Here is a 25,935-nt window from a genome sequence, read left to right as displayed (position 1 = left end):
GAGCTAATCGTGGCAAGCCAGACTGTACACAAAATAATATATATATTTTTTAACATTACAGTACATACAACAATAACAATGATAATGTGTGAAGAGGAAAACTAGACAATAACGAAGTGCAACAAGGAAGACTAAGTCTAACATTTAGGTCGGAATTCTAATCTTTCATTTTATTAATTATGGTATCTATCTCAACCTAGGAGTTTTCAATTTCTAGTATTTCAGTTAGTTTTGTCCTAATGCTTTTTTTAAAGGAGCTTTTGGATAGGTTTTTGAGACTAGGTAAGGCGAAATTTTATGTTTGTCACTTTTAATAGGTTAATAGTATTGATGCTGAGAGCCCATCATACTGGTAGAGAGGTCAAATGATGCACTCAGGCACATAACAGCCAAACAAATCATACTTTTGGGAGAGGATGTACATGAAATCTGATCTGAACCTTCAATAGTTCACTTGTACAATCATTAGCGCCTATTCCCATTAAGACAGCTATGGAAGACACTGCTCACATAAATGGTTAAAAACTGATGTTCGTTTTGGTTACATGATTGTGTATGTAGATTGCAGTAAAAATTCAGGAGTTGTCAAATGAATGTAATTTTAAAACAATAATTCCAATCAATCAGTTGTACACTGGTTCATGGACAAAAAGGCATGCAGAAATGTCAAGTTATATCAAACAGAAGATAGCAATATATGTTTACACCAAGAAGAGAGTTGATAAAACAATACATAGCTGAATGATGCTTTTCACAAAATGGCATGGACATGGTGATGATGATGGCAATAGTGATGATGATGATGATGATGATGATGATGATGACAATGACGACTATTAAGACAAAGCTGAAAATCTTAAGGACAATAATAATGACCCACAGTAATGGTCATAGTAAGGATCATGGTGTTCATAATGATGATGATGATGATGATGATGATGATGATGATAGACCTGATTCAGTGTTGGCAATGATCATTGGGGAAACATTGAAGAAAAGCTCCTAAATAAACCCATCAGTTTGAATACGTTGTATAATAATATTACACTTTGTCAAACTGTTTACCTTAACTATCCCAGATGTAGGAATACCCTGTAAGGGTTTGTCCAGTGTAGAATATACAGTATGCCTCATATTGCATTTTTTATTTTGTGCTTTCAATCTAAAATTTAAAAAAAAAATGAGATATTTTTGTGTCAAATGAATATAACACTAAACCCTGCTCAGCTTATTCAGTACATTTTTGATATGCAAATAAGTTATATGGCCACTCCAGCATCACTTCAGGGTAAGATTACAGGGTCGTCACCTGCAACACTTAAATACAAATTTATTATAGAGTTAAAGACTTATTAAATTAAAATACCTGCTTTTGAGAGGCTAAAATTTACAGCTCACTCAAGATTTTATTAATTTACTGAGGGTGGGCAGATGGCACCTGAGCTTCCCAGGAATAAAAAAAAGGCTATTAACATCTACAGAATAGAAACTCTGAAGTACCTGCAAGTTCCAAAAGCTTTAAGATTATCACACAACTCAGCCTTCTTCCTTTCTATTTCCTAAGGAAAAGAATTATATAATTATTTTATTTACAAGACTTTACCAGGTACCCCTGCATTGATAGCTTTATCTACACTCAGGTAATTTGGAAGGTGACCTGCCATAAGGCCATATTTTTTCTGAGCACTCTTTTTTGTAGTGATATATGGCTAGGTTGGTCTCTGTACTGTTGTGTCGTTTCCTAAGACAAGCAACCTGTCTCTAAATGTGCATGATCTCCCTACCCAGGGAAAAATATTAAAATTTGAAAGTGTTACAAGTGTATGCATGTGTGTGTGTGTGTCTGCCATGTGGTGGACTAGCATGACATCCAAAACTACAGTACAATACTTAAACAGGACCCACCAAACCACAGAATATGGCGATCTCTACCTGCAGCCCCCTTCCTAAATCTCAAAAGATGGTGTACTTATTGCATAGCCAACACTCTATCCAGCAGTAAAAAATTCCAATGAGATTCAAAACCTCACTTTTCAATGTTGACTCTTGCTAGCTGAATATTTCTGTGTCAACTCCAATTTTAAAGCCAATAAAATTTTGTTGGTAATGTTGATGTGATAGGTGGACGTGGTGTTAACCCCCCTACCCCAGAGAAGATGGATCCTCTTCGAACAAACTTGTTATGACCAGTTCCCTGATATCCCAAGTTGTTGAGCCTTCGTGCTACAGGAATGGGTTATCAAAGTTCTGGCTATGTGGGCTGCCTAACAGAGCAGCTTTACCTTACTTTACCTTATTTGCAGAAAATTTTTGGTCCACAGAGTAAAATAGTAAAAACATTAAACCATCACAAAGTAATGCGAAAAAAAGGCAAAAGTGTGACTGTATTTATCAACCCCAAGAGAAACAGTGTACACCAGAATGCAAAACATAAAATCATGAGCAAAGATGTAGCCTCAGCAAACAGCAACCTACATGTACCACAAATCATTAAAATACCTTTGTACTGTATTTGCCATTGCTTAATTATCATCCCTCTCTTATACATCTTGACACAATTAAATGACAGAGGTACAGTCTTGCTTTGAATGAGTAACAGACTTCATTGTTTTGACTGACTTTAATTAAAACAAACGTACCTGAGCTGTAACTTCAACCATATCTTGTAATGATTGTGGTACCTCCTGTCCAGACCTCTTCACAAGCCGAGCAACATTACCAAGGAACACAGGCTTGGATTTGTCAGTGACAAAAATTACCGAGATACAGCCATGATCCTTGAGGAAATCAATAATTGCAGGTACAATATAATGCTTTGATGTGAATTATTCACATCAAAGCATTATATTGTACCTGTTTCAATGTGTACATGTACATGTATCATTAGATATCATTGTACATGTACACTATACATGTAAAGTCCTATATTCTTATATATTCAATTCTGGCCCACTAGATGGTGTTATGTGTGTGCAGATGAAAAAATTACCGGTAATTGTGCGAGGAATTGTACAAGATTGTGCAACAAACCAACAATAAAAGGTTGTTGTTGATCCATGAGCATGAAAACTTTGCTTGGATCAGTGATAAAAAAAAAAACACTTCATATTGATCGTCAAAAATGAGTCCTTATGCAATTTCGTCTTGCACCAAAATTTTGTATGATTAGGGCATGTATACCAAACCTGGGAATGTGTTGAGATCAAAAGAAAAGAAATATTTTTGTCTTCAATTCGAAGTAGAAAGCTATGCAGTGCTATTAATTTTTGACAGCAATATTATTATTAATATTATTCTGATTCACTGTTTGCCAAACAATTAATTGTTGTTCTCTGACAATGAAAAATAGGATTAGAAAGACAACTGAGACTAGTGACCAGATCGGTATAGAGTAATGGAAATTAGCCTTGCTGATTTTACATTGATCTTATTTATGGAGTCCTGAGTGTGTGTGTGATTTCTTGATTGTTTTGGAAGGTACATGTAAATAGCCTAAAGATGTCTAGGAATTGTGGTAATCAATAGGAATGTCTTATTTAAGCAATAAAATTTTTCCATGCTTTCTTTTAACAGCTGCTGAAGTTGTACATGACTAACAGCTGTGATGCCCACTCATTTAAATACTTGTTTTATCCAATGTGTTATCCAATTTAAGGAATGCATTAATCTTAACGATCGAAACAGGGGCAATTTTTAGAGGCCATAAGCAAAGTGAGCCACAGACAAAGTGGAGCACTTTACTTGCCAGCCAAGTTTCTCCTCCTGAAGCTGTCCCCAACTAGAGTGCCTGTTCACAGGCTAGTAAAATGAGCTTCAAAAGGTAAATATCAGCCTGCAAAATATTAGTTGTAAGCAAGAATAGCTAGCCTGCAAGAGACTGATATCTTAATATATACCTAACATGTCTTGATCAATAGCAATAAAATAGAAATAAGAATATTGTTTTTAACCAATAAACAGGGCATGTTGCAAGATACATTGTAGGCCTGCACGCTTTGTGGGTGTGTAATCTAAAGTGCTCCAAATCACGTACATGTACATACTGTACATTTATTTTAATTTTTCCCATACAGTAAAAGTTGATTCAGAGCAATGCCAAAAATGCATACACGTATGCATAAGCCTCTTGATGCACAAGGCCCATTGAAATGATCACAATTACATGTACCTCTGATGATGTGAATGTCCCAGCCAGAGTAGTGAGCCGCTTGCAAAATGTCTTTTTGTCAGCAGGGCTATAGTGCATCACACATGAAGCATTTGTGATGTTCATTTGATCTATAACACTATCAGTCATCACTGAAAATTATTGAATTAAAAAACAGGACAGAATTAAATTGACAGACGCAAACAAAAAGAAAAAAAATCATGCTCTGCACTGAAAGAAATTTCTGTTAATGAGCATGCACACAATAATTGTTATTAATGTATTATGTAATATATAAATATACTTTCAGTTAAGCTAGAAGTCAAAATTGGAGGGATTTCACTTCTTTAATCTTTGTTATGTTACTTAATGTTATTTTTAGCTAGTCCATACCGATAACAGTTTTCATAGAAACAAACAACACAACTCTGTTACAAGTGGGCTGAAATTGGGCAGGGAATGTACTGGAAAGGCTTGGATGGAACCTACCAACTGGATGAACCACCGTAAAAGGGGTCTCAGAAAATAGTGCAATCGTGAGGGGGTGCCTCATGCCTGATGTCTGTAAGTACATGTACTGCAAGGTGGTGATATGACTGGGTTAATGTTGAACTGGGACCAAGTTCAGCCAGCTAGTCCAGCAAAAAATAAATATGCCGCCCTTCCTCCCCCCTTCTCCCTGACAGGGGTCAAGTACAGGGCTAAAGGGGTGCATGCCTGGCAGCAATTCCTCGCTCAAAACGCAGAGTAATAGGAGAAATACCCTGTACCAACACCAATCCTTAATTAACCCTTTTCTCGTCAAAGTTGGGAAGGGCTGAATGCAACCCTGCCACCCAACTGAAATCTGTGTGGACATCTTTGGACTGTATCTAAAACAATAATTCCCTCTAAAAAACATTTCTTGTGACTTCTTGGGACCATCATCAAAAGAATGAGTTTGAGATAAGTGAGAGATTTCTGTTAGTAACATTTAATTGTTCCCTGTATGAAATGATTTAATTTTGTTTTACTTGTGTAACTTCCTATCTTTAATCAGCCTTTGCCTGCCTGAGTTCAAGTCATCATGACAGCATGTGAGATAAACACTCCCCTTCTTAACCTCAAAAGATTGTGTCGTTATTGCACAGCCACCTCTCTATCCAGCAGTAATAAAATGACAATGAGATTCAATCCTCGCTTTTCTTACAAGTTTATCTAGCAATTATGCTGACTCTTGATAGCTGAAAATTTCTGTGTAAACTCAAATTTTAAAGCCAATCCAATTAATTTTGTCAGTAATGTTCATGGGATACAATGTACATGTGCATGTAGATGGTGCCTTTGATAACCCCCCTACCCCAGACAAGGTGGATCCTCTTTTCCCTGATCTTCTGGGACCAGTTGTCCAAAGCGCTATTAAGCTAACCCAGGGTTAGAGTGAACTAATTTGATTCCAGTTTAATTACTGATTAAAAAAGAGTTTCAAAAAGAAATTTGCCTTTCAGTTGTTTGGACTTAGCCTTTTCTGTACCTTGGGCTTAAAATTAGCCAGCAAAAAAATGTTTTCAATGAGCAACGTGAAATACCTTGAATTGGTTACATGTAACTTTTGAATGTGGATTTCCATTAATCAGCTTTTGAACAACTGGGGTCTGGAAAAAGAGAAGGCTGCAGAAAACTGCCCCTTACCTTGAGAAGTTTATGCAACCAGACCCTGATAATTAACTTTCCATTGATAATTTGTGTGTACACTGTATGTTTGTTGACACATAATTTAAAAATTTTATATTAACCAGGTCCCCTGAGACCTAATTATACATGATGATTTACATAATTAAAGTATATAAATTTTACATACCAAGTACTGGCATAGCATCAGCTGAATGTGGTGTGTTCCACTGTCTCTTAACACTTGCTAGTTCCTGCGGCTGTAAAAACTCATGTGCTACAAGTGCAAAGTAGCAATTAGCTTTGAGGATTTCCCCAACATTATCCGCCTCTGCAGCTGTAGATGTGAAAACACAAATGTCCTTTGTGCTGATAAATGATTCAATGTAACCTGTAATGAACAAAGAAGCACAGCAAACAATTAAAACTTTTTTAACAATGAACCAACTATTTGGTATTGAAAATCTACACTATAGCTATATAAACATAATATCTGTTAATTTAACAATTGGTTCATGCGTCAGCATGCGTTCATCAAGATATGAAGCACACAGGAAGTTTGGAGAGAACGAAAGATGCGTAAGCTTCTTGAGTGCTCTCCAAACTTCCCAAGTGCTTCATTTCTCAATGAATGCACAGCTGACTCATGAACCATTATTGCTTTATAACATTTTCAACATGGTAGTTTAACCCATTGATTGTAGGTTAACCAGAGGTTTACCAAGCATTCACCCAATGTACAAAATGGTAATAAACAACCCCATGTTCAGTAAAAATACACAACTTACAGGGCAAAAAAAGCAACTACCCTTTAATTATCGAATAAAATGCACTGGTTCACATTTAAAAGTTTTCCAAAAAACAAACTTGGAAATTTGACCCTCACGTTACATGGGGGAATTCTTTCCGCTCGCGAGGGCAATGTTTGTTTATGCAATCTTGATTTACGCAGTTGTCACGTTTCATCAAAGGAAATAGAAAATAGACAACTGAAGCTTCCTAAGTAAATGAAAAATTCATTCAGAGAAGTCTTTGTTCTAAGAAGTAAAGGCGTACAATTTTTAATCCAAGACGATAAACGCACAAGCGATTTGAAGGAACTGCAAGTCCATTTGGAAGTGAATTTATCGAACTGTGCGGAGCACAGTTTTCAAAAATTTCACAAAAAACTGTTACGAATGCAAAGAATTGGTCATTCAAATTCACAAGTATTCAAGTACAAATTCACAGTTCTACTTCAATCCTGTAATTTCTTGTGAACTTTCCTAGGGAAGTAAGTGAATTAACTGACATGTGCAAAAACAATAAGTTCCAGAATAAAACATCATGCATGTACATGTACTTTACGGTGGACTCAACATCATTCAATAACCATGGGGAGAATTGGTTAGGATTTTGTTATTGATCATCAACAATTATCAGACAGACCCAAATGACTGATCATTGATTTTAATCAAATACACTGTAAATCTGTCAGCCTGATAAATATTTCAGGTATTTTTTATTAAATGTATCCTAGTCAGAGCAGCATGGATCAGAACCTGGATTTTCTTTTACTACGTGTAAGTATGCCATCTGTAGCGGTAGATCAGTCATTTTACTTCAGTCTGTTATGTTGCCTACTACAGTCAACTCTCGCCTTGAAGACACCTCGCTATTATGGACACCACGATAAAACAGACAGTAGTTAAATCTGCGGCAAATATAAATAATATTACAGAATGATGTTTGACTGAAATAAATTTCCGCGACTAATTCGTGGTCCCGAGGGTGTCCGCCATAAAGGGAGTTGACTTGTACTTACAGAACGTTGTCAGAGGGATACTCATAGAGGTTCATATATGTACATAATCATATCCAATGAAAATAAATGAATGATATTCTGTACATGTACATACATGTATATTCCAACAGATTACACTGTTAATAAAACATTGTCAGGTAAAAGGTATAAATCATCGAGTGATAAGAAGAGAGAGCTTTCTTAGGAGGTTTTGACCTACAGATGTATGAACTTGTTTACAATGTACATTATTTTGCGTTGTTAGAAATTGTATATTTCTTGCGGGCAAAGAGAAAAAAACACAGAATATGGGCATGTTAATTAGATCACCCATAGTTCCATCAGGTCGCATAGTAAATATGATTCACACTTTGAAATAGGGCATTTCTTCAATCAAGTGTACAGTGTACATACGTACATGTAAAAATGAGGTTTTCTGTCACAAAAGCTGAAGTCCTTACAGCTCTTATAAAAATAATTTAAAGAACACCCTTACCAAGAAGAGGCACATCCCTCTGAGACTCATAACACACCATGGCAATCTGCTGCACACCTCTGTAAATAGCTGCTTCTATCATGTCAGTTATGATTAAAACAGGATTTCCCAGATAAGCCTTCACCAGCGATGCCACACCCACACTCCAGGATGACGTCATGACAACTGCTTGACGAGGCGCCAAGCGATTGGGTTGGGATTTCAATAGCTTGGCATAGTGTCTCATGATCTCTTTGATCTCTGACGTGAAGTCTTCAACCACGAGATCTGCGTCATTGAAAACTGTGTGACACAATCTGTTCAAATTGACATAGCCTTTTCTAAACATGCGAAGAAAACAAGGTGGAGTGGAAATTAGGATCTCACAGCCATTAATCAGTTGAATAACTTTACTGTCCTCTGCACCACCTGCAAACATCAACTGCACACGAATGCCCCTGTTCCTTGAGAGCATTTCCGTGCAATAGTTACAAATTTGATTCCCCTTGTGCCATGTTGGAACCAAGATAAGCAGCTTTGGCTGAAAAAAAAAAAATCATGATTTAAACAGTCTAACAGAGACATTAGCCAGTACTGGAGAATTAAAATGTAACTTACATGTAAATAGACCATTATGTTCAAAAACGACAGAAAAAATCTGCAGATTTATGCCCTTAGTACATCAGACTCTGACCAGTAAAATAATAAAATTTAATGGATGTATTACATGCCTTTTGCTTGGTGTCTTAGGCAAGACATGATTAGTTTTTATTTTAATTAGTTAACTCTAGATGAACAAAATGTAACATACAAACTAGAATACTGTATGTTGAATAATTTCTTGTTAATGACAAAATTGGACAGCAAAATGAATGCTCAGGAAAATGATGTACAGTACATGTACATGTACATGTACCACAAAGTTAGCATTCTATCCAAATGAGAAGTACATGATATCACTGAGACAGAGTTTACTGTTACTGTAATGACATGTACATGTAGCTGTTCAGCTCATGTGTAGTTGAGTTGAGTATTCATTGTTTAATTATATAGCATAACTTACATTGTACATCAGTGGATACATGTAATCTGACAAAAATAAGTGCCATAAATGACGCAGAATCACTTACCCCACTGGCCAATGGGAGACCTGCATAAAGTTGTCTTTCTTCCACTAACTGGTGAATGATAGGAACTAGATAGGCCAGTACCGATCGTTCATCATTTGCCGAGCAAACGCCCACAACATCACGGCCCCTTGCTAGAGCAGGCCACGCATGGGCCTGAATCAAGCTTGGAGATGACAAGTTTAGCTTCCGTAAATAATAAGCAAAATGAGAATGTTCTAGCGAAAATATTGGTCTAGGCGCAGGGGCTCCTTCGGTCCGAATGAGAGCACCATCTGTAAATGCCATGTTTGTTCCACTTGCGGGATGCAAGGGTGAACTTGCAGACTTGGGAAGAAGCATTTCTGAAGGAAGCGGTGACTTGACAGAGGAAGAAGTTGAACTTGGGGACAAGTGTGAAGTCCTGTTCAGTGCTTGCGGATAATTGTTAAAAGAGGATTGTGTTTGAGAGGGCTCATAACCTGCTGGTAAAGTCTTTGAAGCTAATGGTTGAACTACGGTATTAGATGAATTGACAACGGGTTCACAAGTTCTAGTTGTACATGTACCTTTTGGGCCAGAGTCTGGCATTTGTGCATACAACTGTTCATTAGCATTTCTTAAAGACTCTATCACTGATGATACTCTGTGGGGACTTCTTTCCTGTTTGGGAGGGTCAGTACCATTGTGCATCAGATGCTCTGCTCTTTGAGCAAAGTCAGCATTGCCTGAAACAGAATGTGAAGTTTCTTTGCGGCTTCCAAAGAGCATGTCAATGCTTATCATACCAGGGGAAGCTGATGGCTCTATTTTCGTTTCCTCTATCACAGAATTATCACTATTGCCACTGCGTGAATAGCCAGAATCCTCCTTGTCCAACTGTTTCTGTTTCCTGTGGAACATATCCTCTGGTTCACTGGAGGAGCCACTGCTTTGGAAAGCAGTGCTGTGAGGTGATCTCTTCTTGAGAATCGGTTTCAGGTTTGTAGAGTCTGGGGACTTTGACGGGATTGAAGAATATCCCCCGACATTTCCACTGCCAGTTGCAGGGAGCCTTGATGAGAGAAATCTCACTCGTCCTGAGTTTTCGTCACTTGATAAAGTGTCTGTTCTCCTGTACATTGATTCATTTCCAAAAGCATTTAAATATGCATTGTCAGCTGGTGACTTTGATGGAGCCATCTGACTGATGCTCCTTGGAATTCGTGCTGAAGGTTCACTATAAATACCATTTTCCACACCACAAGAGCCAGAAACTTGCCTTCTCAGGACATTCAAAGGTGATTCCTCAGAACCTAGAGATCTGTGGTTATACCTTGTATGATCCATCAACTCATCATCAGTGCTGTTTGACTGTTCACTGCTGGTAAACTTTCCTTTGCTAATGTACTCTTTAAGACTTTTTGTGACTTCTGAACCTTGTCTCTGGAACTTTTCATTTATTTCTTGTAGTTTAGCAGCTTTAGTTGGACTTATGCTTGAAGTTTGCACTGTTTCAGAGAAATATGTTGCAAATCCTTTGATTACCAGTTCATCATTGATGCAAACCTGAAGGGAAAATGACATACATGTGTTCAGTTGAATCTAAAATCTTACAACATCTACCTATATCCAGGGCTGCAAATAACTAACGGGCAGGCGCCGGTCACGTTGTCCAGTCAAACATATTTTTGCTTGGACACTGCCCGTTTTTGGCCGGTCAAATTTTAACACTCGTAACTCTTGCGATTGTGAACCCAAATTGCACAGTTATCCTTTTATAACTAATAAACAACTACATCCCAGTCGGTTTGGCAATAAAAATTACAAGTTAATAGTTTTACTACTCGTTACTGCAGAAGCAGCCTCGTATTCAGTACGTGGAACGGTTACGCAGGATATAACTGCAATTGTCCGTTTTACTTTACATCTGCCAAAATCACTTATAATTAAATATTACACTTTGGCAATCGCCACATCATTTCTACAACTAAACTTTAAGTAAAATGTGCAGAATATATGAAAGCTGTTATGAAGGGTTCAATCGATCTATTAATTAATTTGAAAAAAGAAGCTAACTGAAATGTAAACATAAACAAGAAACACTTTAACTTTAATTCATATCGTCTTAGGATTTCGAAATTCGGCAGCACTGTATGTAATTGTATTAAATGCATGGCGTCTTATTCCAAGTACAATTCTTGCGCTCGCCGACTTTCTTTCATTTAGAATCCCTTTAAGACAACCTTATTCTCCCATCTTTGTGTTATACGCTCCATTTTTGAGTTGCATCGAGTGATGAAATCACCAGAAAGCTTAGTAACCAAGTATGTTTTCCAGGGTGTGCCGGAAGTAACGTATGGTTTGTTCACTTTTCGCACCTTGCAACAAATGCTACGTGGAGTATTCGAGGTGCAGCGAGATTATTCTTCGTGAGGGTACTTTCCGATCATTCAAACACTCAATCACTTTATTTAAGAGTCAATCATGGTATCTAGCCAAAGGTAAAGCCCTCTACTAATTGGGAACACTTAAAGTAAATAAAATAACGGAAGACACGATGATTTGCGGTCGCGACAGGACTTGATGACATCGTGGAAATTTGCAACTAACGGGAATTTCTCAACCACTAATTTGTCTAGTTTTATATTCTTTTTGTTTTCTTTTGGAAACATGAATGTTGTCCCTCATGATTATCAAATAGTTAAAAATTTAAATTTCTCTGAACAAGTCGGTAAAGGACCGGACAAGATGTCCGGCAATCCAAGGATTTGTATGGTCAATATCCAATTTTGACCGGACATTGACTGTTGACCGGCCGTTATTTGCAGCCCTGTATATCACGTGTCTCTAGGAAGTACATGACTTGTACACGAGTGTGTGACTATGATGCAAGTTATTTCCTTATGTACACAACTTAGCCATGTGATTCAAGAGCTGTTTCAGTTACTCATGGGTTCAAGATAGCTGAGCTGGTTTTAAAAGAACCCTTCCTCTTTGATAACTTACATTGGTGCTACACAAGAGCACCCAATATGATTAATTTACGGGGTCTAGGATTTGACCTGTTTTACGACAAGATTCAGGATCATCAATAAAGACAATGCAGGATTTGGAATGTTAACTGACGATGGGATACAGACTTCAACTGTTTTCAAGAGCAGTATTCAGGTAAAAGTGACTTTTACCAACACAAATAACAGTGACACATGTATTTTGATTGAGCTGTTGTCCTTTCTTGATTACTCTGCAGAGAGTGTGCAGCCCTGAGTTGTACAGTGTACATGTTACATCTATTTATGATACAATATCATTTGCAACCCTTCGGGATCTGGCCATCATGAATCATGGCTGAGGTTTGGTGATAAGAAACATACACACTGTAAGGGTTAAACAAGATTTAATTATTAAAGAAAAAGTATTGGGCACCCTCCAAGATAATATACCTTACAGTGCATTACATTGTATAAAGATAACTCCAAAGCTTGGTAATTTTTTTTTAAAATTAAACATCATGTTATTTTATGAATCAGTGACTTTACTTGAGAAGGTCCAGAGTCTGCCATCAAAAGAACATGGTATCTTCCTCTCTCATCCTGGTTTTGGATGGTAACTTGAAGCTTGCACCCTGGATTAAAATATCAAAACAAATATTAAGTTTTAGTTGTAATGTACATTACTTTCAGTCCTTCAATCATACCTATATTATCTCTAAACATACAGGGACCAGATCTATTCACAATGCCCTCCTATAAAGTTAAGGTGTTCAGTGTACAGTGCATGTGTAATAATTGTATCCTAAATATTGTTTTAGGAACAACAGAGTACTGTTGGACTAGCAATAGGTTATTGTCAAGAAACAATACTGAGGATTTAAATCTTAACTTTGGAGGGCTTCATGAATCTGGCTACAGGGCTTTAAATAAGACTTGAAGTAGGTGGATGTTCTGGTTGACATTCTAGTGTTAGTAGTACACTGTAGCTACAAGTCAGAGAGCAATAATTATACAGTCATGTAACAGAGAGCAGTAAGGCCCCTTCCTTCTAGGGTGGGAATGTGCAGTTCCTGGCAAGTGTGAAGCTAAACTGGAATTTCCAGAATCTTGAGTCGGAGGCTCGTTACAAAACCCTTCTGTGGGGAGGGTATGGATAATGAAGTTCTGGATCAAGAAAATAATTTTTGAAAAATGTGAAGCTTACATGTAATTTATATAGTTTTATGTTTATAAAGTTCTGCTTTCAGTATCTTGAAAAAAATGATTGATTAGAACTGCTTAATAATAGTTTAATCTATTATACAGTAGTAACTGACATAATGCATCAGTCAATTTTAATAGTGCCCCCCTGCCCCCCCTCCACACACACACCAAGACTGAGAAATGTGGCCCAAGTTGGTTGGCAGGGATTTCGAGGGAAATGGAAGTAAAAAATATAGATATGGAGCCTGAGCATTGAGAGTGTTCCAAGCATGACTGTTGCATGTTTTTTTTGTTTATTTTTTATATATTTTTTTTTTGAGCAGTGAGAAATCATTTGGGTGTGGACTGGGTACTGGAGGGTTTGGCGTTGCGGTTTAACCCAATAACGGCCAACCGGCCAAAACCGGCCGCAAATTCTTGCACGCACGCGCAAGGGTTTCTACCTCCCCTAGAAGGGATAATTTCGTCCTCTTTTGTTCTAATTGTCTTTGGAAAAGACTGACCAATCAGAATCCACCGACTGCACATATATTTTTAGGTCTTAGGGGAGTCTAGACACAAAAAGGTTTTTGTTGTCCGAAAAATATCAGATTTCAGCCATCATGGCGGGCCGCGCGCTTCAGGCTTAAATATTCAAGACGCCAATTTCGCGTTTTCGGAAGGAAAACACAACTTTTCGAAACGGTAAATCGAAAGAAGAACTTTTAAGGAATACTCGACAGTTTCAACAGCGGAAATCCAAGCATTAATGGGGAAGAAATTATGCTGCGAGGAAAATTTGTAGTTTTACCGGAAGACGAGCTGGCGGACATCTCAAATCATTGTTTTCGCCATGGACTTTCTTGGTGATGTTCGAGTGTTTCTCGCAATACAACTCACAAAGAATTACAGGTTTGAATGTGAATTTGTACTGAAATACTATTTTCATTGATGAAACGTGATGACTGCCTAATCTTGCGTAAACAAACATGTCTTCTTGAGAGCCGATCAAATTACTGCCATGTGGCACGAGGATCAAATTTCATCGAAATTTTAGAAATTTTTACCTTCAGGTTTGTTTTTCGAGTAATCTTTAATTCGCAGCCAGGGTATTTTATTCGACAATTAGAAATTTTAGCTATTCAAGACCAAAGGAGGGCTGTTTCTTTGACCCAGTAAGTTGTCTATTTTACTGCACATTAGGTTAATAATTAACAATATGCTAATTTGTGAAGTAATTTTCTTCGTGGAAAACACGTGGCCGTTATTGGGTTTTTTAAAGGCAAAATTGACCATTTCGTAGGCTGCCTCTGATCAGGTATGTACAGTGTTTACGTTTGTTTCCGGGAATCTATCTTATCGCTCACACTGGACCCAAATGAAATTTTGCAAAACTGAAGTTTCCTATTTAACCCTAAGCCTTTAACCAACGGAATTGCCTTGGATCTTTAAAGTGAACTGAACGATTACATTTTGCGACCGGAGATAGTAAATGCTTGAGGTAGAATGAGGGAAAGTTCATGGTAAGTCAGCAAATCTGAACCGAAGCGCGCTAGAGGGAAGGAATAAATAAGAATTTAGCGTTTAGAAATAAACAAGTTAAATCCTTTCATGATCTACGCGGAGCTCGGTTCGCAAGGTACAGGTCTTTAAATTTAGAAACTCTGCACTTCCGGCGTTTTATTCCTCTTTTAGCTTGTCACACACAAGAGGTCTGACTGTTGTAGTCTTGATATCTTCAATTCTACAGATTTATTCATTATTTCGTTTCGTTTCGCAAAATACAGTAAGCCTCGCGGCAAGTTCTTTTTTAAGTTCCTTCTATGCGCTCAACAACATGGAGTTCTTACGCTGAGCCGGTTCTACAATTAAGAAAGTCGACAAGTGTAGTCATAGTTTTGTCAAACCCTTCTGAAAGGCTTTTCCCAGGCAATTCAAAAGAACAATGAAAGATCAACAATACGAAAACAATGAGCTAGCTCATACATACTAATGCGTCTGACTAGACGCGTATCTGCAGATTTTTAGACGCGTACACGTGTCTGCAGCAGACGCGGTTTACGCGTATGTTTTGGTTCGCTTAATTCTGGCCTGCACTGTACTTAGTAATACATTCCAGCCAAAAAAAGAGAAAAGCCTTTCCTGGCATGGACAAGGGGGAAAGGGGAAAGGGGCAGGAATACCTGATCCCAGGTTAGGGATCATGACCCCAAACTATTCATTTAGCTCAATCTCATTGAGTGGGGCATAAATCAGTGTGGCCTCTTATTAAGCCTTAAGTTTATCAAGAATGGCTTTTCTTGTTAAGATTTTAAAAGTGCTTGCTCTGGTTAAAAGCCTACATGTAACAACTGAAACATTGCTGAGGGACATGACTTTGTGAAACATACCTTGGATTTGATTTTTGAACAAGTTTGTTGCTGCTTCATCCCAGTGATCAGTTTCTCTACAAGTGAATGCAGGCAAATTGAGAATCTTTCATAGACTAATGAGGATACACTGAAATTACAATTAATATAATGTACTCTGGACTTGTGTTCATGTACACCATAAGCAACTGATACACTCTGACTAGGCATTTTCCAGTGCTCCTCAATGCACATATTTTATAGCTAGTAAATTGCTCTTAAGATCGCAAGTAAATTTCATTGCTTTCTGCTATGCGTACACTTGATGACTTTTTATGGCCAATAAACAGTTAATGCTTCCACGAAGTTCATTCTGACTTAAAATTCATGTGATTAAATCATCACGATGAAACCACAAAATATGGTTGGGTGTCTATGTAAAGTGGTTCTAAAAAAAGAAACCATTTATTAATGAATGTTTTTATTTGGGCTTTATACAGACAAAAGTACAAGTCATCCTTCTTTCTTAGGGATTTAAGAGGATCCTATTACAAAGTATTTTACAAATGGCCAGTTTTTGACACTCACTGTTTAGAGGTGGTCAGATCAAAGTAGGCTGTCACCAGACCAAGCGGCTTAAGTCCTGTCAAGAAGCATTCCATGGCTTGAAATGGAATGTTCTGAAATTCTGCTGGAACTTCTCGCACCCTAGGAAAAAGGGCAGCCATCACAATGAATTAATCCAAGTTTGTCAGGCTGGCATCCAGCTCTGGGTGACAATCACTCCATTCTACTTGTATATATTTAGTACATGTAGTTGCAAAGAAAACTGAGAAATTAATACAACTCATGTAGTTCTATACTCATTAACTCATTCATAATTCATGAAGAGAAAACAAAATGAAAGGAAACCACCACACGTAAAATGAAGGAGGTTTGGAAAAAATTACCTACTAGTAAATAATAATAAAATTTAGTGAACTTTTGCTTTGAATTTCGCCAAAAATTATCAACGGTTTCTAAAGTTCTAGTGCTTCATCTGATTTCCATTTGAGCACCCCAAGTTGGTTATTAAAACATTGGTCCGCTTCCCGGTGTTTAGAAATCGCATGAAACACTCAATCATATTATTTTGATATACACTGTACTACATGTAGTACTACGTAAAAAAGTAAAGTTTGACTGCAAATAAAAGTACTTTTTCCTACCAGCAGCAAGGAATCAGAGTACTTTCAGCTAAATCCACAAGGAATACACTGAAAAGAAAGTGAAAAAAATTAATCATTAGAGAATATTGATCTTTTTTATGTTCAGCAAACTAGATGTGTTTATGGTTATGTCTCTTTACCTGGCTTGTGGTCCACTTAGTGTCTGTAGCACATTTTGAACCCTTGCTCTGTACCAGCATTTGTCGGATGTTCTTCTAACAACACACATCTATAAACACAGGGACAAGTACAAGTTCAACATTTTAAAAATAAGTAAACAAGTAATAAATATTTAAAGTATTCAAAACAAATGTTATGTGTAAGTAGAATTAAAGGACTTGGTTAAAAAATAATTATGCAAAGCAGAAACTTTGCCTAAAATCAGAATCAACACTACTTACAGCGTATAGATGAGTTTTTAAAGGTCAAGCTATTATTTTTAAAGTAAAAACAAAATAATGGTGTTTGTTGACTTCTTTCTGGTTCAAACAGATAACAAAAGAAATCCCCCAGCTTCACTTCACTGTCAAAGGCTAATTCTCTGAACTTGCACAGGTCTTAAGATGGAAAGCAGAGCTAATGGATGAATTTCACTTTAACCAGTACAGTTTTTCCTCATTCCAATCACGATCACAATCCAAAGAAACTGTTTTTGTGGCGATGTAAATGTCTCTGCATTACGTCTTGTTTCCGAGAGGAAAGGCTGGTGCAGTGGTTAAATCAGATGAGAAGATCAAAGGTTGGGTGGTTGCAGGTTGTTGGTCTCTGCATTGCCACAACAAAATGTTATTGTTTCTTAGATAAGCAACTTCACTTCATGTCATCTCTCTGTACCAAGGTGAATAAAATGGGTACCAGCAGTAAAATCATGTGGGGTGATCCAAAGGACAGCATCACATCCAAGGTGGAGCAGTAATATTCTTAGTGCCATATGCTACAGAAACTACCTGACTCTTTTTACACTGCTACTGTAAGTGGGCCACTCACCTGACCCTTCAAAAGGGGATTTATCATTTCTGAGGTTGCCCTGTTTCTGAAGTGGTCATTCAGCTTTCCCATAAATTCTGGCTGAGCAAGAGGATGTGCCCAAAAATGCCCAGCATTTATAATCTGCAAGACCAAAAGGATTATCCTTTTAATAAACTAAGACAATTATTAAGTTTTACACTATCTTAAAATTTTAGCACTTGCTACCAAACAAATGTTGTAAAGCCAAGTGACCGCATTATTTTATATAATTATTAAAATTTATGATCATGACAATGATGACAAAAAGCACACAGCTTAAATTGGTGTCACTAGCAAGTTAGTTCTTAGTTGCTGAGCAAAAACAACTAGAAGTAGGCAAAGGAAACCTAGAAACATGCCTTGTCTTATGTTTCTTTTCTGAATCTCTCTAATACAGAGGTACACTGTATTCACTCCTACATGTACATGTACATATAACCCTAAGCTTGTCTTTAAGCCTTTGTGGTATGGTTCCAGGTGTTCTCAATAAATGTTACATGTAAATGTACTGGTATCACCTTTGTTGTTAGACTTAATACACCTCTTCCCTAAGCTGAACTTATCATCGTCATCGTCATCATCATCATCATCATCATCACCATCATCATCATCATCATCATCATCATCATCATCATCATCATCATCATCACCACCATCATTATTATTATCATCATCTTCACTATTATTATTGTTTCTATATTGTTGTTATTGTTAGTGTTATTACAATTTATTATTACACATAATTATTTTTTGTTGAAAATCTTCATGTGCAGTAGCATTGTTACTTAATGTTTTCTTACAAAATTTATGAGCAAAAAAATTGTGAAGATAAAATCAACTGTTAGTAAATATACTAATAAACCTTAAAAATGTTAACATCCAAGGTTGTGGCCATCTTGAATGTCTGTTAATAAAACTTCACTAGCTGATGGTTGCTCTATAAACCTAAGGGTAAAAAACATATAAACAGAACACAATTAATTACTACGAACAAAATTTCAACTTTTTAAATTACTTTGTTTATGCAGTGTATGTTACATTGTGCACCTTGGTATAATGGAAATTAAAAGTAAAATAATGGCCCATTTTATGGTACAGTTGTGTTCTCAGTGACCAGTCTTTGTGTGGAACATCTAGGGTGCAGTTTTTTGGGAGAATCCAAAACGGATTTGTGATCTCACATCATTTGGATCATGGTGCATCAAAGGAACCGACGAATCTACTTTGGACAAGGATTCGTAAGTTCCGCTGATGCACCATGATCCAAATGATCTGAGATCACAAATCTGTTTTTGGATTCTCTCAAAAAAATGCCCTTACATTTTTGTAGGATCACTTCAACAGTTCTCTTGCAGGATAAAAATTATCACTTAGAACCTGACCAAGAGCTTGATGGCACAGTCGAACCTCCATTATCAGGACTTGCTGGGACTTGAGTAAATCTGGATAATTCAGAGTCCAGATAATTGAAAATATGAATATTAATGAGACAGTAATGTAAACAAAGGAAATAAAGAAAACATAATTTAATTGTGAATAGATCAGAATTTCATATATGTACAGCCTATATGTTATGCTCGGACTGTTTAAAGCAAAACAGATTAAAACCCAGAATTTAAACAAACATTTGGAAGGATTAATAAACTTTCCGTCGCTCCAATTTTTCAAGATCACATGTTATTGATGTGGAAAAAAAAAATGGAACCAGAGAAGCAAGTCCAGATAATCGAGGTCTGGATAATCAAGGTTCAACTGTATTTTTCGTATCTTTGCTCAGATTTGAAGCTAACAAAGGGTCACATCCATAGATAATCAAAGGGAAGCTTTGCATTCCAAACTGAAGTGCACCAACGTCCCAACTAAGGACATGGACATGTATAATTTATCATAAATCATTACTATGCTCCCAGTCAGCCAGGACTGTTTACGCTTTATGGGCATCTGTTCACACAGGACAAGTCCACAAATGGATCATCTGTTCTTAGCAGTAAACCTAGCCTCCCATGCAGTCGTTTTTAGGGGACTCGTATTACCTCCTCCCCACAAACGCCTGCTTACCCAAGCGCCACATTCCTTTCCCATTGTTTTACTCCGCAAGCACCCTAGCCAATCACCATCGGGGCATTGTTTAATGACATCAAATCAAATTGCTGGTTACAATGGTCGCTTCCGTTTCCCGCGAGCTTTGTACAGTGTCTAGCTGTTACAGTCTTGAGAGACGCGGGAGTTAAGTTGGAATATATATTTTTTTTCACTTCTGGAATGGCTGGTCATGGCTGAAACACCAAAACAAATATTGAATGTGAATGCAAGCACTTCTTGTGCGACGTTTTGACACTGCTGGGAGAGTCAAAAGCTTCGGGAAAGTGTAATCGATCTTCCCCGCCTGATCGAGTCGACAATCGGTGAAGATATCGCCTCTTACGGGTGCGGAAACTCTGGAGCATGTTTGTTTGTTTGTACGAAGTGCTACGACAGACTAACTCGATTCGAGAAAGCAAAGAAGAATGTAGAAGGTATCAAGGGGAGATCTGCAGTATTTATCAGTTCATTAAAGACTATTAAACGGAAAGTTAAACGACAAAGAGCCGATCAACGTGTGGTCCTTGTGGAAAATGTCGCACATGCCCCCGAACAAATTACAACAACAAAGCGAGTTTCAACTGCAAAATCTTTAAAGTTTACAGAGATATCAGGTAATATTTTGGTTTCCTCCACACCGACCAGGTCGACAAGATTGAAGGCTAAGCTTGATAAATATTAAAGCGACTTTGCGTAACCAGTCGGCAAATTGACGAAAATATCGCTATTTCCCGTCACGAATTTTTTTATTGCAGTCGATTGATAGGCATTTACACGAGAAATTTTGAACGTAGGGCACACGGTGCTACAAGCTCACGTAAGCTCGGTCAAGTTCTGTCTCCGTTGTGATGTTTTTCACTGTTCCCGCGAGAGGCATTCTGAGGTCAAGGTCAACCTTCCAGATTTTAGAAGGTTCACTGTGATTGGCTTAGCAGCGGAAAGGAATGTGGTGCTTGGGTAAGCAGGCGTTTGAGGGGAGGAGGTAATACGAGTCCCCTAAAAACGACTGCGTGGGAGGCTACAGTAAACCAGGCACAAAAAGCCATTTGAAGGATGGTTAGTTGCCTTTAACCCAAGAATCATGCTGAACAAGGTAAAGGCCATTCACCTTCTCCTGTCATGCCCTTGCTGTATATGCTTTATGGGCATCAGTTATTAATACTGCAAACAAACTGTAAAAGATTTGACTACATGTGTGCATCCTTGAAACCTAAATCATGCTGCATGTACACGTAGTAAACTGAAGTGTTCCAGGTGTTTACATGGTGCTGCTTCCAAGGGCCAGTGAGAAAAGTTCCAAGATGTTCACGCGGGACTAGTTACAAACAGCTCTATCTGGTTTGAAAATTGGGCTAGACAGGCTGTTTGTTCACACAGGACCCACTATCCTTACCAGCTATCCATTCCCAATCTGGTGCAATGTTTGGCATGCGAATAAGCGGGGCTAATTTTAGAACTGGCATTGTGTTAACACCTAGGCCAGTAAGTTTTGCGACCAGCAGTGCTATTAAAGTTTGATTCATCATGTTTTGTGTCGTGGCTTTGACTAAGCTGACTTATGAGAATTAAGAAAATATCAAACTACGTACAGCGATGACATCAGAAGGCAAATGATCATTACTTTGGTTAGCATGACTCTTGGTTTCACCTAAGGCAACTCACCATCCCTTGATCAAAATAATTGTGGAAATATATTTATTGAAACAGTGGTATATAAAACTCCAGTCTGAAAGCTGTGTCTTGTCGCCTATGCCTGATTTCCTGAGAAAAACAGCTGACTTGTTTATGTTGATCCAGTACCAGTTTGCTCCTATGTGAACTGAAGCTCATAAAAGGGTAAGTAGAACTTCAAGTTTCAAGTCTATTCAAAAATGCTTCACATAAAATTCAAGGGCCGTTTACACGACCGAAAAAATTGGAACGGCTCGGATAAAAAGACGAACGGCTCCGACAAAATTTGACGTGTAAACGGTACTTGACCCGTTCCAGTCTTATCCGTTCCGTTCCTAAAAAGGTCCATAGGCGGCTATGGACCCCTTTCGGAACGGAACCGATAAAAAACGGTTCCGTACCCACATTTTTGTTTTCTTTACAACATGTAAACGCTCGCCCTTTTTTCGGTACCGTTCTGTTACATTTTTTCTGAGCCCGTAGTACTCCACGTCAGTTGTTTAGCATACCATTGATCGTCAGAGTAAGTGCGGTAAGTGCTAAGATCAAACCAAGCGCTTGTTCTTGGAATTTGCCACAAGCTCCGTTCGACTGTGAAGTGCGATACAAGGGCTGTTAATAGGAGAACCGTAAGCCTTGTTTTTCTCCTAATTCGGTACATTTTTCTCAGAGGCATTTCTCTGAAGAATCACTCGCGCTGTCAAACGTGAATTTCGTGTTCTCTTCTTCAGAAGATAACAGAAAAGTGCTTGTAAATCTATGATAGTCGGAGATACGCACAGTGTACTGTACGTGCAAGCGCATATGAACAACTAATCGAAGCAGTTTTGTTTAATTATTGCGGGCTCTATCGTTACCGGTCTCGAAGAAAACAACGTGTAAACGGTCTAGTACCCGTTCCAAGGGGCTCTCAAGTACCGTGCCTTTTTCTGTTAGGTACATTACAGAATTTCTACGTGTAAACGGGAGATTTCGTCTGGTACCAGTACTTGTTTCTAACCGAGCCGTTCCTTCTCTTTTAACGTGTAAACGGGCCTTCAAAGACAACACTAACCCGCAAGTAGCTAGAGCTAATCTAGGCGGGTAGTGAGAAGACTAATTTACCTGATCCAACACACATCAATTTGGGTCTGGTCCCGTGTAAACATAATAAATCGGACCGGATTGGGCTCAGATAGCTGGTGTGGATAGCAACTAAAGGCCTCCCAGGCCTGATTTTGGACCAGAACCATTTAGAACAAAACATATCTGTTAGACGTCGATAAAATCATGGGAAATCGATGAATTGAAATCGATCTGATTTTTATTGATTGATCATGATTTACTCGAGTTTAACATTAAAGGACCACCAAAACGGAGAGTCAGTCGTGAAACGCTTTTAACTCTTGGAGCACCGAGTTTTAGATACATTCATGAAGTCTGGAAAGGGCTTATGACTAGCTGTGCAGTGCCACTATTGAAATAGACGCGGCTGGTAGGTTAATGAATTGGTAATTGACAGTGAAAATGTCTATTAAAGTGACACACGGCAGCGTTTTGTTTTAAATTCTTCAGGAATACGCATACATACCTGGTCTAATTAATACTTCTCGAGGAAAGCAGAACATCGGCATGCCATCAACTTTGTCACATCTTCGCTTCGCATGCTTTTGGACGCCATATTGATTGGCTGACTGGAGACCTGGGTTCAAATTACACTCGACTTAAAGTCGAGGCCAAGATGATTTGTTAGCCTGGAGGGTAATGGTCGGATTGGATTGACGAAGGCAGGATCAGGATCGGATAGGAAACTTTCCTCATAATATTCCTGTTTCTTACTTATAGATTTCTAGATTAATAAATGTGTTCTCGCCTCTTGCAAAAGTTTGAATTAAAAATTGGAGGTCAGCGAAGCATGCTTACAAACAAATTGTCTTTATCACTGTCTGTCATTCTTTCAAGAATTGTGAGACGCGGCACACGGGCCGGGCCGGGCCATGTAAAAGATCTTGAATGAGATTGTTTTTATTTTGGGCACAGAAGAATTTTTCAAAATAGTTTCTTTTATATTAATTGTGTGGACCGAATTTTTAATTAAAGTGTGACGATCTTTTCCATTACTTAATGCGATCACGTGTTTGCGTTATCAGGAAATGAAAAGACAAAAGAGACTGACTTTGACGCAAGCAAAATTGTAAAATGCTCTGATTTTTAGTGAAGGAAAACGAAAAAAAGAAAACTTTCTAAACATTTAAAAATGGAACCAGATTTAATACTTGCTAGATTCGCCCTATGCCCTGGCATCATGCTATTGTTGTGGAGTTTATTAGAGATATCCCGAGGGACTGAACAAATCCATTCGCTTTGTTTGTTTTATTCTTGTTGTGCCACTTATATGCCTAATGACATGTTTACAGGCGATAATTACAAGTTAGTTTTGATTACCTTCACTTAATTGTACATGCGCTGTAAGAAGTGCAGTCGTGATCAGTAATGAATTTGAGCCATGTACTGAATTATTTTATATGCATCCCAGTTATCAGACTCCCAGTCCGCCTGGAAGTGATACAAAGGGCCTGCCAGATACAACTCCGCTTGTCTAATCGCAGAAAAGGTATTTTAATCAGTAAATTTTTATTGTTTGTGGTTATGCCTCGGGATAAACTGAAACAATCAGATTTAGTGGGAAAAAGGTTATTACTAAAGTCGAGCCGGCCGCGAGTACATTTGGCGGGTACTGAAGCGAATTGACTCCGTAGCAGCCTGTATATACTTTAGTGTTTATAATGAAGAAATTCGCCAGGAATTTGCGTCCTCTCAATTCACTGAAGCAACATCGTACTGAGACGTCAATTCTGCCGAACGTCGAGGTCACTAAAACTGAACTGAAAGGATTTAAAAACTGAGCTGATTTAAAACTGTGACTTCTCGACATGGTTGTAATCAGTGTAATGTAATGCTAATCACACTGAGTTACTTTTTGAATTGCGTTAAATTTCTGGTCCGGCGTATCTACTGATATTCATGACCTGCCAACTCTAGCACTCTCACGCCTGAGGGTCTCACGCCTGCTCAAGCTTACGGACCAATTCAGTCACGCCTGGTTAAGAAATGTGAGCTATTACAGCCTTCAGTGCCACACTTTTCAAAAATATGTAAACTCAAACCAATGCGAGAAACAAAAATTCTATGTAAAATGAGTAAATATATTATGTCCATACTTTCCCCAAAATCTCTGCCTTTTGAAGGTCTCATGTGTATGGAGCGTAACTATTATGTTACCGTAAGAACTTCAGAATTATTCAAGGGGAGCAGGGATGACGCAGTGGTGAGAGCACTCGCCTCCCACCTATGTGGCCTGGTTCGATTCCCGGATTCGGCGTTGATCGTTGTTATATGTGGGTTGAGTTTGTTTTTGGTTCTGCTCCGAGAGGTTTTTCTCCTTTTTTATTTTGCGAGACTTCTTCGGAAATCTTCGGATAAAAGATAAAAGTCAAGATAAAAGTCTCACGCCTTTGAAACCTGAAATGGGCACCCAACGGGTACACTGATTTAGTCAAAATACTTAAAATGTTGTTTCCCGTGTCCCCAGGTCGTTTTATCGCCTTTCTAAACGCACATTTTTATAAGCTAACCCAATCTAGAACCTTTAGCTGAAAATTCAAGTCACAGCCGGAACGCAGGTTTGAGTAAACAGAATCTTATTCCTTAAATTTCCAACCGGCGGTTGACTTTCCGCGAAAATACTAGCTGGCCTCATTTCGCACCTTAAACGACATATTTGCCCCTCTGTAAACAAACAGAATTAGCTATGGTCTTCCAATGTTTCGAAAGTTAACCCGGTTCAGTCCTGCGTTGAAGAAAACTATAGTTTTACGTCACAATTTAATCCGGACTTCTGAGGTGGTTAACGGCTTCTGCCCAATCACATCGGTTCAACCGAAGCGAACCGTTGGGTATCGGTGCCCCTTATTGCGTTCGACGTAGGAAGAACGCACTCCTAATACGGATTGGAGTCGAGATTGAACGGGACAACGTTGATTCCCGGAATGAAAGGATGGATTCTGGGACGCGCCGGTATCTATCTGGCATTTCCTGCAGATATTTTTGGCAGGGGCGGATGACATCATCACCGACTTAGCAAAGGAGAGAGAGCCTGGAATCGAGATTACTCACTAATCTACAGTTGCCCCTAGTTGCTAAGACCTGCTAAATATAGACCTTGCTAAAAGCCTTCTCGGTATCAAAGTATGATGGGAATGCAACAAAGCGGATTACAGTAAGTTACAATAACAAACATTTATTCAGCTTTTGATCCCAG

General features: G+C 38.2%; 1 protein-coding gene across 4 annotated transcripts in view; it reads right to left on the bottom strand.

Annotated features, from left to right (window-relative positions):
* LOC146484710 (uncharacterized) overlaps nucleotides 1-23,325 on the bottom strand; it is a 54,175-nt gene extending 30,850 nt beyond the window's left edge. For 3 of the 4 annotated variants that reach the window (XR_014863560.1, XR_014863559.1, XM_085104446.1), the window contains exons 1-15: nucleotides 23,206-23,325; nucleotides 18,745-18,827; nucleotides 17,862-17,984; nucleotides 17,015-17,103; nucleotides 16,875-16,922; nucleotides 16,255-16,374; nucleotides 15,709-15,764; nucleotides 12,683-12,768; nucleotides 9,186-10,709; nucleotides 8,077-8,596; nucleotides 5,988-6,188; nucleotides 4,169-4,299; nucleotides 2,640-2,777; nucleotides 1,501-1,559; nucleotides 1,066-1,162 (exon numbers count right to left, since the gene is read on the bottom strand). Coding sequence is in view for 2 of the 4 variants with exons in the window: in XM_085104446.1 (XP_084960572.1) it covers nucleotides 1,066-1,162; nucleotides 1,501-1,559; nucleotides 2,640-2,777; nucleotides 4,169-4,299; nucleotides 5,988-6,188; nucleotides 8,077-8,596; nucleotides 9,186-10,709; nucleotides 12,683-12,768; nucleotides 15,709-15,764; nucleotides 16,255-16,374; nucleotides 16,875-16,922; nucleotides 17,015-17,103; nucleotides 17,862-17,984; nucleotides 18,745-18,777 (3,225 nt within the window). In the remaining 2 variants the exon portion in view is untranslated. The remainder of the gene's footprint in view (nucleotides 1-1,065; nucleotides 1,163-1,500; nucleotides 1,560-2,639; nucleotides 2,778-4,168; nucleotides 4,300-5,987; nucleotides 6,189-8,076; nucleotides 8,597-9,185; nucleotides 10,710-12,682; nucleotides 12,769-15,708; nucleotides 15,765-16,254; nucleotides 16,375-16,874; nucleotides 16,923-17,014; nucleotides 17,104-17,861; nucleotides 17,985-18,744; nucleotides 18,828-23,205) is intronic. The other variant, XM_085104447.1, reaches the window with a different exon arrangement.
* Between the last annotated feature and the right edge of the window lie 2,610 nt (nucleotides 23,326-25,935).

This window comes from Pavona decussata, unplaced genomic scaffold (assembly GCF_977016875.1).
Source record: "Pavona decussata unplaced genomic scaffold, jaPavDecu1.1 SCAFFOLD_31, whole genome shotgun sequence".
In the NCBI taxonomy this organism is placed as follows: domain Eukaryota; kingdom Metazoa; phylum Cnidaria; class Anthozoa; order Scleractinia; family Agariciidae; genus Pavona; species Pavona decussata.
The sequence above is the reverse complement of the archived record's forward strand: the minus strand, read 5'-3'. Positions and strand labels throughout refer to the sequence as shown.